The 13,977-nt window shown below is 43.4% G+C and overlaps 1 protein-coding gene across 1 annotated transcript; it reads right to left on the bottom strand.

The window, feature by feature from the left end:
• Positions 1-9,132: 9,132 nt before the first annotated feature.
• Positions 9,133-12,556, bottom strand: LOC115173220 (lens fiber membrane intrinsic protein). Its single transcript, XM_029731136.1, has 5 exons — positions 12,410-12,556; positions 10,695-10,902; positions 10,032-10,181; positions 9,816-9,950; positions 9,133-9,517 (listed from the first exon to the last, which is right to left on the bottom strand). Exons 2-5 carry the CDS (start codon positions 10,867-10,869, stop codon positions 9,453-9,455), a joined length of 525 nt encoding a protein of 174 aa, XP_029586996.1. The 5' UTR covers positions 10,870-10,902; positions 12,410-12,556; the 3' UTR covers positions 9,133-9,452.
• Between the last annotated feature and the right edge of the window lie 1,421 nt (positions 12,557-13,977).

The following is a 13,977-nucleotide window of genomic DNA, read 5'->3' as shown; positions in this document are numbered from 1 at the left end:
CGGCTGATACCCCAGTACACACTGGAAAGGAGAGAGATAAGTGGAGGAGTGACTGAGTGAGTTCTGGACCATCTCTGCCCAGGGGATGAACGCCGCCCACTCCCCCGGCCGGGGCCTGGCAATATGACCGCAGAAACCTACCCACATCCTGATTTACTCTCGAACGCCGCACGAACAAGGAGAGGGGCCGACTTTGGTGGAAGTCGTGACAACAACGCTCTGAGATTCGTGCTTTTAATTCGCTCTTCGTTTACCTACATAATCTTTACCAAAAGGACAAGTTATAAGATAAATAACTGCCTTAGTGGAGCACGTAATAACACCTTTGATTGGGATCTGTTTCCCTGTTTGGGGGTGTTTAAGGATCTACATTTGTAAGTGCCATTGCATTAAGCACAGCCATTTCACTTGTAGTTTCCATCCAGTAGATGCGCAAATAAACATTGTGCATGGGTATTTTGGGGTGGTAAATCAGAGTTTACTAATTCGTCTCTGAGATTTTTGCCCTGCGAGAATACGACCATTGGAGGGTCCGAAAACACATTACCGATGCTGTCACAGCAGAGGGAGCACCCCCCTATTCACATCGACGGGACAGCAGTGGAGAAGGTGGAAAGTTTTTAGTTCCTCGGCGTACACATCACGGACAAACTGAAATGGTCCACCCACACAGACAGTGTGGTGAAGAAGGCACAACAGCGCCTCTTCAACCTCAGGAGACTGAAGAAATTTGGCTTGTCACCTAAAACCCTCACAAACTTTTACAGATGCACAATTGAGAGCATTCTGTCGGGCTGTATCACCGCCAGGTATGGCAACTGCAACGCCCAGAACCGCAGGGCTCTACAGAGGGTGCTGCGGTTTGCGCAACGCATCACTAGGGGCAAACTACCTGCCCTCCAGGACACCTAAAGCACCCGATGTCACAGAAAGGCCAAAAAGATCATCAAGGACAACAACCACCCGAGCCACTGCCTGTTCACCCTGCTACCATCCAGAAGGCGAGGTCAGTACAGGTGCATCAAAGCTGGGACCGAGAGACTGAAAAATAGCTTCTATCTCAAGGCCATCAGACTGTTAAACAGCCATCATTAACACAGAGAGGCTGCTGTCTACATACAGACTTGAAATCATTGGCCACTAACAAATGGATCACTAGTCACTTTATTACTGCCACTTTAATAATGATGTTTACATTTCTTGCATTACTCATCCTATCTCTTCTAAATCATTGTTCTCTTGTTCCTCCTGGACATCTGTACTGTATTTTATACCATCTATTGCATCTTGCCTCTGCCGCTCGGTCATTGCTCATCCATATATTTATATGTATATATTCTTATTCCATCCCTTTACTTAGATTTGTGTGTATTAGGTAGTTGTTGTGGAATTGTTAGATTACTTGTTAGATATTGCTGCACTGTCGGAACTAGAAGCACAAGCATTTCGCTACACTCGCAATAACATCTGCTTGGTCACGTGTATGTGACCAATGAAATTTGATTTGATTGGGTCCACCTGGAACCAAAAGGGTTCTACCTAGAACCAAAATAGTTCTACCCGGAACAAAAAGGGTTCTACCTGGAATCAAAAGGGTTCTTCAAAGGGTTCTCCTATGGGGACAGCCGAAGAACCCTTTAAGGTTCAAGATAACGCCTTTTTTTCCACGAGTGTAGGCTATAGGAGGCAGAGCAGACATAGCTGTGTGTTGTGTGAGCCATGCGGTCTACAGAATCACATAGCTGTGTGTTGTGTGAGCCATGCGGTCTACAGAATCACATAGCTGTGTGTTGTGTGAGCCATGCGGTCTACAGAATCACATAGCTGTGTGTTGTGTGAGCCATGCGGTCTACAGAATCACATAGCTGTGTGTTGTGTGAGCCATGCGGTCTACAGAATCACATAGCTGTGTGTTGTGTGAGCTATGCGGTCTACAGAATCACATAGCTGTGTGTTGTGTGAGCCATGCGGTCTACAGAATCACATAGCTGTGTGTTGTGTGAGCCATGCGGTCTACAGAATCACATAGCTGTGTGTTGTGTGAGCCATGCGGTCAACAGAATCACATAGCTGTGTGTTGTGTGAGCCATGCGGTCTACAGAATCACATAGCTGTGTGTTGTGTGAGCCATGCGGTCTACAGAATCACATAGCTGTGTGTTGTGTGAGCCATGCGGTCTACAGAATCACATAGCTGTGTGTTGTGTGAGCCATGCGGTCTACAGAATCACATAGCTGTGTGTTGTGTGAGCCATGCGGTCTACAGAATCACATAGCTGTGTGTTGTGTGAGCCATGCGGTCTACAGAATCACATAGCTGTGTGTTGTGTGAGCCATGCGGTCTACAGAATCACATAGCTGTGTGTTGTGTGAGCCATGCGGTCTACAGAATCACATAGCTGTGTGTTGTGTGAGCCATGCGGTCTACAGAATCCTTACTTTAATTGCAAACGGAGTGAGAGAGGATTAGTATGACTCTGCTGGTCGTCTACTGTGGGAACGTTTGACCATCTTGAAGAACGATCTGCCCTTAATGTACTCTTATAATCTCCACCCGGCACAGCCAGAAGAGGACTGGTCACCTCTCAGAGTCTGGTCCCTCTCTAGGTTTCTTCCTAGGTTCCTGCCTTTCTAGGGAGTTTTTCATAGCCACTGTGTTTCTACAGTACATCTGCATTGCTTGCTGTTTGGGGTTTTAGGCTGGGTTTCTGTATAGGTACTTTTTGAAATCTGCTGATGTAAAAATGGCTTTCTAAATACATTTGATTTAATTAAGGGAGGATGATGCGGCCAGGGTTGGGGTGAGGTGCATCATGGGTTCACGAGGCATGACAGTGGAGAAAGAATTGATGACAGAAGGGAGGTGGAGGCGGAGGTGGAGGTTGGGACTGGGGGGAGTCAATGACAAGTTGTTGTGGCATCATTTTTTCTTTCCACTTGACTAAATATTAATGAGTAGAGTTGGGAGGTGTTCCACATTATGCATTTATTCTAGATTTTACAATACCATTATAAGTTAACATAACTGTTCATAGATATAGCCTAGCAGTTTTTAATTTATTTTTTTAATTTAACCTTTTTTTAACTAGGCAAGTCAGTTATGCACAAATTCTTATTTACAATGACGGCCTACCCCGGCAAACCCGGAACACGCTGGGCCAATTGTGCGCCGCCCTATTTGACTCCCAATCACGGCCGGTTGTGATACAGCCTGGAATTGAACCAGGGTGTCTGTAGTGACGCCTCTAGCACAGAGATACAGTGCCTTAGACCGCTCTGCCACTTGGGAGCAAGTCAAATCAGTTTATCATTTAAAATAATGTTATAGTACTATCCCGTTAGTCTATAAGATACAGCCCCTAGCCACTGAAAACACTAGGGCTGTGTCCCAAATGGCACCATATTCCCTATAGTGCACTACCTTGACCATTAGGCCTACTGTATGAGGTTATTGTCAAACTGTTGGCTAACCAGATGGATCCATTTTCCCATGCAGTCATCCAGACAGCTGTATCCTTATAGGGATAAACCAGTGATAGACAGATAAGCCTGTCTGGATCAATGGGATGAGAGGAGCAGGCGATTGGATCCTAGTCATGCGGAGAAAGGGGCTGGATCCAAGTCGGACCGACTGTTCTTTTTCAGTTTGAGTGACTCCTGAGTGCGATTCACTGAGTTCCATGTTTAGTCTGCCCAAGGTGCCAAGATCCGTCGATAGAAGATCCTAGTGGGATACTAATGAAAGATGTATGTGGATAAGGGGTACAACACACTCTCCATGGACAAATAATGATTTATGACATCTTGGTCATCAACAAGATCTTCGTCTGTCAGCCATTTTGGATGGTATTCAGGTAGTACAATTACTCTGACATTGAAGAACCGCTCACTCACTCAACCAACCAACCAACCAAACATCTTATACTACCGGGCTGTCCTTCAAAAACACCCTCAAAACATATACAGATCCCCTGTCAGAAGTTGTGTATTCAAAGTCAAAGAATCACTTCATATTCAGTGATACATAGACTTTATTTATGATGCGGCAAGATGTGTAAATTGTATATATTTTTATTTTCTGTGCAATGTTTATTATTATCTCTCTGTCGCGTGTATTGTGTGCACTAAATAAACACCACCATAGTTTTCACTTGTGAGGCACAATAAAGTATCTTTAAACAACCGTCCATGTATGACTCATTGTCTAATAATGGAACACAATACCCATCATAATACAAATGTAACCAGCAGCAGAGTCAAAATGTAGAAAAAATACATTAAATTGTTTGTTAATGTCAACTGTTGATTTCCGTTCGGGAAAAGAGTTAAAGCATTGTCTTGGCAAACGTTTTCACATTTAAAGAAATGTAAAAGAAAAAGTAACTAGTAGTGTCTGGAAATATAATTCATAAACAAGTGTAGTCAGAGAGAGGAAATGGTCAGAGGACAGCAGGCGTTTAGTTTAGGGAGCTGTTGGCACTCCTCTGTTGGAACAAAGGGGGCCACACTGGGGGAGAGTGGGGTAGAGGGTGGGGGTAGAGGGTGGGGGCACAGAGAGGCCCATGGGACGGATGAGGGACAAGGGTGGGATGGGGACAATTTGTATAGGACAGTGCTGTGTCAGCTCACTCCACCCCCAGACAGACACAATCCAGGGACAAAAATACAGGAGGGTTATGGAACTCTTATACTTTGCGTGAGAGTCAGTTATGTTGTGTGTGTGTGTGTGTGTGTGTGTGTGTGTGTCTGTGTGTGTGTGTGTGTGTGTGTGTGTGTGTGTGTGTGTGTGTGTGTGTGTGTGTGTGTGTGTGTGTGTGTGTGTGTGTGTGTGTGTGTGTGTGTGTGTGTGTGTGTGTGTGTGAGAGAGAGAATTAGACATTCATCCATGTTTCTCAAACGTCAAATTCTGAAGTGTTTAAGGTTCAGTTTAGGCATTAACACCGAAGTCTTAGGCATTAACTCTGAATCGTTAAAACCTCTACGGGATTGGTGACCCCCCCGTGGGACGGTAGCGCTAATGTGATTAGCATGAGGTTGTAAGTAACAAGACAATTTCCCAGGACATAGATATATCTGATATGAGCAGAAAGCTTAAATTCTTGTTAATCTAACTGCACTGTCCAATTTACAGTAGCTATTACAGTGAAATAATACCATTCTATTGTTTGAGGAGAGTGCACAATTGAAAATGTATCAATAAACCAATTAGGCACATTTGGGCAGACTTGATACAACATTTTGAACAGAAATGCAATGGTTCATTGGATCAGTCTTAAACGTTGCACATACACTGCTGCCATCTAGTGGCCAAAATCTAAATTGTGCCTAAGCTGGAATAATACATTGTGGCCTTTCTCTTGCATTTCAAAGATGATGGAACAAACAAAAACAAAAAAACGCATGTTTTTAAGGACAGACCAAGGCACAGCGGGTAAAGTGCTCATACTTAATTTATTTGATGAAAACACTTAAACAAAAGAAACGTATGACGAAAAACAGTTCCATAAGGCTCCCAGGCTATACAGAAAATTACCACCTAGAAAACACAAGTGAAACCAACCTCAACTAAATATGGCCTCCAATTAGAGGCAACGACAACCAGCTGGCTCCAATTGGAGGTTCTACCAAAAACACAACATAGAAATAGAAAACTAGATTTAAACATAGAAATAGAAAACATAGAACCTAAACCAAAAACACACAAAACAAACACCCCCTGCCACGCCCTGACCAAACTACAATGACAAATAACCCCTTTTACTGGTCAGGACGTGACACAGTTAGATTTGGGTATGTCATTTTAGGCGATTTTATTATTTTTTTTAATGGTTTTTAAGGTAAGGGTTAAGGTTTGGGATAGGCTTAAAACAAAAATAACTTTCTATCACTGGATTCAAACTTGCAACCTTTGGAATCAGAGGCAGATGCTTACACCCATCCACAACACCCTAGCAAAACCAAAACCTATTTGAAGGTAACAGCGCTCACTGTTGACTGTGGTGACCGGTTTCCACATCATCTCTCGACGTCCTCAAACATGGATGGACGTCGAATACTGACTTATATAGTGACCTGGCTGCATCCATATGTGACCATGTGTCACAGTATCCACAGAAAATGGTGCCCCTCCTCGGCCGGGCGGCGCTCGGCGGTCGTCGTCGCCGGTCTACTAGCTGCCACCGATCGATGTTTCTGTGTTCGTTGTGTTTTGTCTGTCTAGGTCCGCACCTGTTTCCTTTCTGTCATTAGTAGGGGGGGTATTTAGTTTGTTCCTTTGGGTTTGTGTTTTGTGCGGGATTATTTGTTTGTCAGCGGGCAGTGGTGTTGTACGTTGTGTTTTTCCGCCAGCGTTTATATATTGGAGTATTGATTCTAGCCGGGCTGCGCCCCGTGCGTATTTTTCCTCTTTATTGGATTACCTGTTTCCCTTTTGGGGTATTGTGCGATCCCTGTGCTTTTGATTCACCTAGTGTGTTGGGTGTCAATAAACTTCGCCCTACCGGACAATAGTATCCTGCATTTGACTCTGCTCCTTCCTCCTGCCCTAAGTATCCGTGACACCATGTGTATACACAGCTGTCTGAACATCTGTCTATGAAGCTATAGCTCACCTTCATTTGGAGAAAGAGGATCACTTCTTTTGAACTGAGAATAATAATGAAATAATAATAATAATTGAGAATAATAATTGCAGGTCTACACAATCAGGATTATGGACTGCTTTGACTTTCTACACAACCAGGTGTCATCGGCCCAGTCTGACTAGCCATACCTCAGACAGAGACCGACCGAGAGGCTGGTCTCTGACGGCATGTGACGCCTTTATTGCTAAAGTTTCCTGGAGTTATGTTCAAGGTTTTTGACCTTGGAATCGATTCTTCCACTGCAGACTGAGAATGTATTGATTGATCATTTATAACCTACTGTGAAACCCAAATGAATGACTTTTTAGTGTGCCCACAGTGGTTATATGATAACTTTAATTTACTTATTTGTAAGTACTTTAACTGCGTTGTGATGCTGCTGTATGAAGAAAGCTCACCACCATAGCCTTTTCAACATCCTCATGGTTCTCTATGGATGCCATGCGTGTTTGGTGGGTGCGTGCTTGTGTGCGTGCGTTTCTTCGTGTGTGTGTGTGTGTGTGTGAGAGAGAGTTCAGCCAACAAAAAGAAGAGGAATTTGATCAGTAGGTTGGCAAACATCTTTCAGACCATAATTTGTATTTATTTAATTGTATTTCGCTTTTATTTAATCAGGAACAAGTTTTCATTTACAACTGCGACCTGGCCAAGATAAAGCAAAGCAGTTTGACACACAACAACACAGAGTTACACATGGAATAAACAAACATACAGTCAATAATACAGTAGAAAAAGTATATATATAGTGTGTGCAAATGAGGTAAGATAAGGAAGGTAAGGCAATAAATAGGCCATGGTGGCAAAGTAATTACAATATACCAATTAAACACTGGAGTGAATAGATGTGCAGAAGATGAATGTGCAAGTAGAAAATCCCAGACAAACATTGTCACACAAACAAATCTATGTGTAATACTGTCAAAGAGTACAGATAGCATCCACTTGTGACTCTCTAGAACCACGTGATGGTGGAGAACTATCCCCAAATGTACCCTCTGTTTGCAGACAACCAGTTTTGCTGTCACTGTTACTGGTTTTATGAAGACCTTAACACTGAGAAGGCTGTTAAGCCGAAACGACTGAGACACTATGGTATCCATGATGCAGTAAAAATAAGAAAAGAAAAGAAAGCTTTACACAAAATATTTTTCAGTGCGGACCCATTACATATTTGCTTGTCCAGATTCACTGTTACTGGCATTGAATACATCTGTCCAGAACAGTACACTGTGTGGACAAAGGGGGCCAAGTAAGGATGCCAAAGGCACCAAGTAAGGACATTTGGACAGAGGTATGCATTTGGCGACTATGTATTTACATTTCTGTCATGGTTTGTGGTTCAGGAATAGCCCAATCACCCATTACCTCAACGCTTACTGTTACTTTCCCTTCCAGATGATGATAATTGCCAAATATCTCAGTCGAGGAGGAAGCTGTAATTATGGACTTGGAAAGAACATGTTGCCACCCCACCCCGGTGGTCCAGGAATTATCCGTCACATTCTGTTCTTCCTCACATTCTAGCCCATTCTTCTCTCATTGTCTATGCCCCCCCCCCCCCCGTGTTCCTTCAGTAGTTCTGTTAAACTAAAAATATTCTTAAAGACGTCAACAACCGTAAAGGACAATGGGAGTTTCCACAGGACGAGGGCTGGGGTTTGAGGGAAGCCCTTTATCACAAACAACTAAGCTGTGAAATAAAGGTGACTGGCTTCACTCAGCGTGTGGGATTCTTATCTCCTGTCAGACTGTTGACATCATGCCAGTTCATGTAGCCCTAGTGAACCCCCTGAGAAACCTTCTGGATTTTACCTTGATGTATTGTTTTCCACTTGGTTGTGCAATACTGTCATCATTACAGATTATACAACAGGTGGCTGACGTGGGTCTAATCCTGAATGCTGATTGGTTAAAACCGCATTCCAGCTGGTGTCTATTCCAGTATTACCACAGGGTAAATCTATGATGTGAAAATAGTCAATTTACTATTTTCCATCTGACTGCGCAATCCACTGTCTCATCAGCCCAGCCAAGAAATGTATAAACTTGATCTCAACTATAAAAAGCATCTTGATATGTCCTGGAGGTTTCAGCTTGTGTCTGGGGCCACCTTGGGCCCACTCTTTAATGCTTCGCCTCTGGGAGAGTAAAACATGATTCATTGAGGTAGATATAGAACAAGGAAAATAATATCCACAATGTATGACAAATCTTTACCTGTTGCAAGGTGTGGTCCTCTTTCACCATCATCCGGTAGCTTTGGCTATGGGATTTCCCAGGCAACAGAAGCAACTCATCTAGCATTATGTGCAAAGCCCTGCTCATGTAAACTGGTTTAGTGCCGCCATCTTGTGGTATAACTTTGTGAGACGGCCATCCTCACTAAAACAACCCATAACTGAAACCTCTTCTCAGAAAGGGATGGAAAATAAGGAAAATAAGCCATTGAAAGGTGGCCCTTGCATTAAGGATCAACTTAGAGGCAACAAAACATTTAGAGAGGAACTTTATTGAAAATATGAGAAATTGTAAAGTCAGCATCACTGCCCATATTCCTTATCAAAACTACAATACATTTGCATGTACAAAAAGCCATCTCTTGAAAAAGGCACTACGGAGATATCATAACCCTTGCAGTGTCAGCCAGCCTTTATTTATCCAGGAAATCCATTGGAAACATCAGGGAATGGAGGCCCATGCAGTCGCAAAGGCTTTCTGTCATATGTTGGCCTCTCTGGATAAACATGGTCATTCATTTAGTGTAAAATGGTCCTCTTTTTAGTTTGTGTATCTTGCTGTGTCTTTCTCTCTAGCGTGTAGGGCCGCCCCCTCTCCTACATTCATGCATTCTGTAGGCACACATGTAAAATATCCCTGGAACACAGAGCACATACAGGTTAATGGACAATGGACATTGCATCAGAATCCAGCTGTAGACATACCCTCCCTTCAGCCACTACCCTTCCATCAGGTCTGATGGATTCAGATAGGCGTCAGCAATATGATGCAGCCAGGCTCCCCTAACCCAGTGGAAGGCTATGGAAAAACCATCACCATATTGCTTTTAACCATCTGGTCTCTTCAGATCTGCTAACACTTGGGGGTTGGGGGTTGCTTGTTTTTGGACTGGGTTGGTTGAGTACTGCGATTGATCCTGTGTGTCAGTTCTTACCTGCAAAGAAGGTCATGAGCAGTGCCACCCAGCCCAATATGTAAGACCAAGAGAAACGCCAGTCACCGAAGCGCTTGCCCAGGAAGTTCACTGTCACACCCGTGTAGATGGCCATCGCCAGCAGAACAAATAAAGCTGGGAGAAGGAAGGGGGATATAAGAGGTGAATATACTGCACAAAACTAGTGTGTGTGTGTGTGTGTGATATGAGACTCACTGGAGATGAAAAACATGATCCCTGCAGCGAAGGATCGGTGGAACCTCTCAAAGGCGGAGAAGTGGGCGAAGGAGAGGATGCCCGCAATGATGCCCGCGAAGCACGACATCCCTGACAGGATCATAAAGGCCCGGGTGGCATTCCAGTACGCTAGAGGCCAACAGTGAAAGAGGTGTGCAGGGTGACATAACAGAAGCCTTTGTCAAATGCATCCCTTCTTCTAGCCAAGAGTGAAAATTAATGGTATTGTAGTGTCATGCCCAGACACTAGGTGGTACCCTTTTGTAACATTTCTCCTCATGTTCAAGACATTTTAACATTTATAAGCATTTAGCACACTCGCTTATCCAGAGCAACTAGGTTTAAGTGTCTTGCTCACGGGCACAACAACAACAATTTTTCACCTAGTGGCTCAGGGATTTTAACAAGCAACCTTTCGATTACTGGCCCGACATTCTCAGCAACAGGTCTCTATCATGAAGTAAAGCAACCATTTACTAAGTTTCTGCCAGTGAATGCACTCACTTAGACCTTCCCTTCCATCAGACCAAGTCAGACTGTTATCATAACTCATTTAGAATTAAATCAGGTGGTCATTGCCATCCCTCTGTATATAATCTATATCCTTCCATCCCCTGACCCCTCCATGGTGTGTGGTCTCACCGATGCTGTCCGTCTGCATGTAACATTTGCCCGACATGCAGTACCTCCACAGGCCCTGGTGGGCGAAGCTGCCTGATAGACGGTACTGCATCCAGTAGTCTGTTGCCATTGAGACCACCAGCAGGATGTTCCCCACCATGGCACAGAACAGGCCCCCGCCCATGAAGCTATACATCCTGAGAGATGCTGCTGTGGCCGCTGCCTGGTACTGCACGGGAAGAGGAGGGATAAACACACCTGGATTATATGAGGTATTACATGACAAACACTCAGTTTGCAATGGTCACTTCATAGCTCCTGCTATTGGGGAGGGGGTGAGGGAGTTACACACCTGTACTGATACTGGGGAGGGGGTGAGGGAGTTACACACCTGTACTGATACTGGGGAGGGGGTGAGGGAGTTAGACACACCTGTATCTGTATGCTATGATCTTTATAGCACACACTGTTGCGCAGACTTCAATAGAAACATGAATACGTTTAGTACTAGTCTCGACACTGGGGATAAGTGTGACATGGTGACAGTGGACAACAAAATCGAAAAGACAAAGTAGTTTACATACTGGCCAAACATTATGGCCAAACAGTTCTATTTTTGTTTCATCAGACCAGAGGACATTCCTCCAAAAAGTACAATCTTTGTCCCAATATGCAGTTGCAAACCGTAGTCTGGCATTTTTATGGCGGTTTTGGAGCAGTGGCTTCTTCCTTGCTGAGTGGCCTTTCAGGTTATGTCGATATAGGCCTCGTTTTACTGTGGATATAGGTACTTTTCTACCCGTTTCCTCCAGCATCTTTACAAGGTCCTTTGCTCTTTTCGCACCAAAGTACGTTAATCTCTAGGAGACAGAACGCGTCTCCTTCCTGAGCGGTATGACGGCTGTGTGGTCCCATGGTGTTTATACTTGCGTACTATTGTTTATACAGATGAACCTGGTACCTTCAGGCGTTTGGAAATTGCTCCCAAGGATGAACCAGACTTGTGGAGGGCTATAATTGTTTTCTGAGGTCTTGGCTAATTTCTTTTGATTTTCCCACGATGTCAAGCAAAGAGGCACTGAGTTTGAAGGTAGGACTTGAAATACATCCACAGGTACACCTCCAATTGACACAAATGATGTCAATTAGCCTATCAGAAGCTTCTAAAGCCATGACATAATTTTCTGGAATTTTCCAAGCTGTTTAAAGGCACAGTCAACTTAGTGTATGTAAACTTCTGACTCACTGGAATTGTGATACAGTGAATTATAAGTGAAATAATCTGTCTGTAAACAATTGTTGGAAAAATTACTTATGTCATGCACAAAGTAGATGTCCTAACCGACTTGCCAAAACTATAGTTTGTTAACAAGAAATTTGTGGAGTGGTTGAAAAACAAGTTTTAATGACTCCAACCTAAGTGTACGTAAACTTCCGACTTCAACTGTAGCTGAGTCTTAAAATGAGACCTGTTAACATATATGAACATGTGCTCCATATATAATAAACAAACACTGTCATGGAATGGACTTTTACAACTAGCAGCGTTAAACATCAGCTCTTTTGCCAAGCACTTAATTAATTGCGTTTGATCAATGCTTATTCAATCACTAGTTCACCATTGTCTTTACCTTTTGGACTTCTGTTCACCATTAAGTTGAGTGACTTATTCTTTGTCAGAACTATACATTTTTATCAAGGCAACATTATATAGATATATTTAGGATGCCCCTTACCTTGTTTCTTCAGTAAAAGTACTCTCTTAACCGTCTACCTTTCTGGGGAGAAAGGGAGAGAGGGATAGAGGGAGAGAGAAAGAGAGAGAGAGAAGGAGAGATGTTGCAAGCCGAGGAGGAGAGATAGGAAAATGAAAGAGAACTCCACTGGGCTAAATTCCAAAAAGTTATCCCCTCTGTTTTTTCTGTTGATGGAAGCAGAATCCTTAAACAATCGGTCCCTATGTAACGGATGTACTATCGCGTGGGGCACAGGATCACGTGACCCCCTCAGTCCTTTCAGTGTGGGCAGCTGGGATGGGGTCAGGGGGTTAGGGTAGGGGCTTTTACTGGGGGGCTCCATATTCTTTATGTTTGTTTGTATTTGGTATGTTCTAGAATTGTGGGTGTACATAGGTATGAAGTACTGCTGAAGTCAATGTAACATGCTGAAGCCAACATTTTTCTTTCAATGGATCTGGGGCTGTGGCGGCATGGATAGACATTTAGACAGACATATAGGGAGAGCTGGCCCCTCTATCTCACTGGTTGTCCTCTCTCTAATATACAGAATACATATGTAATCTGTAGCTCACCTGCATCCTTATAATACTGCTTTTAAAATACACCGTTAGTTGAGCAATGTGATCGTAGTTTTCCATGACACCGTATTTATATAGTGTATACACACACTTCAATACACTCACTTAAACCACACACAGGCGCACACACACACGCGCACACACACAGGCGCACACACACACACACACACACACACTCTCTCTCTGCCATTCTTAAGACAGCTACAAACGGTTCTGTGAGGGCTGAGCAAGGGATAGGTCATCTTCGAATGACAGAAATGTCATACCGTTCATCAAAAGCCACCACCACCGTGGCATTTAACAGAATCAATTGATCAAAACATAGCAATTGGAACTGCCATTTCATTTCACACAATCTTCCAATCAGTGTTTGCATATATTCACGGGACAGATGGCCAGAGGATGCAGACGCCACAGATGCAGATAAGGGTGTGTTTCTGTCTGCTTCATTATGCAAGGCGGTGGGTGGGTGGTGATAACCTTATAGAGATAAAAGTGATGGTTGACAATTTCAGGACCTGTGAAACTGAGGCTGTGCTATCTGCTTTTCATTTGTCTTTCTTGTGTTTTTTGTGCAAACCCGTTAACAAGAATTCTGTCCGTGTACTTTTCCCTCCATGTAGTTCATTGCATATTTAATAATGAAAATACCTACCAGAAGGAGAACATTGATGTGGCAAATTTCTGTGCATGTTAAAAAAGTAAAATAAGTAGCATATCTGGACGTTATTTACAGTTGATATATCTGTCAACACAGTCATACACATGATGTATAATCCTGTAATATGATTCTGGCCTGCGATGGCAAAAATATATTCTAATGTGGCCCTCCATGGAAAATAATTTCCCAAGCCTGTACTAGTCAGAACTAGAGAACGTTGAAATTTCCGAATTGCTTTTTCGTTGAACCTGGCATTTGTATAACAACAACCAGTTAGCAAGCCATAATTGTCAGTTTCCTATTGCCGACTAGCACGTGAACGTGGC

Source organism: Salmo trutta, chromosome 34 (assembly GCF_901001165.1).
Source record: "Salmo trutta chromosome 34, fSalTru1.1, whole genome shotgun sequence".
Lineage (NCBI taxonomy): Eukaryota > Metazoa > Chordata > Actinopteri > Salmoniformes > Salmonidae > Salmo > Salmo trutta.
This window is presented reverse-complemented; position numbering and strand designations above follow the sequence as displayed.

Bases quoted from the DNA above. Each gene is read 5' to 3' on its own strand.
- LOC115173220 (XM_029731136.1), bottom strand. From the start codon at position 10,869: ATGTATAGCTTCATGGGCGGGGGCCTGTTCTGTGCCATGGTGGGGAAC. The intron at 9,951-10,031 runs GTGAGTCTCATA...TCCTTCTCCCAG, and splicing joins GATCATGTTTTTCATCTCCA to CTTTATTTGTTCTGCTGGCG. The intron at 9,518-9,815 runs GTAAGAACTGAC...TCTGTGTTCCAG, and splicing joins GCTCATGACCTTCTTTGCAG to GGATATTTTACATGTGTGCC.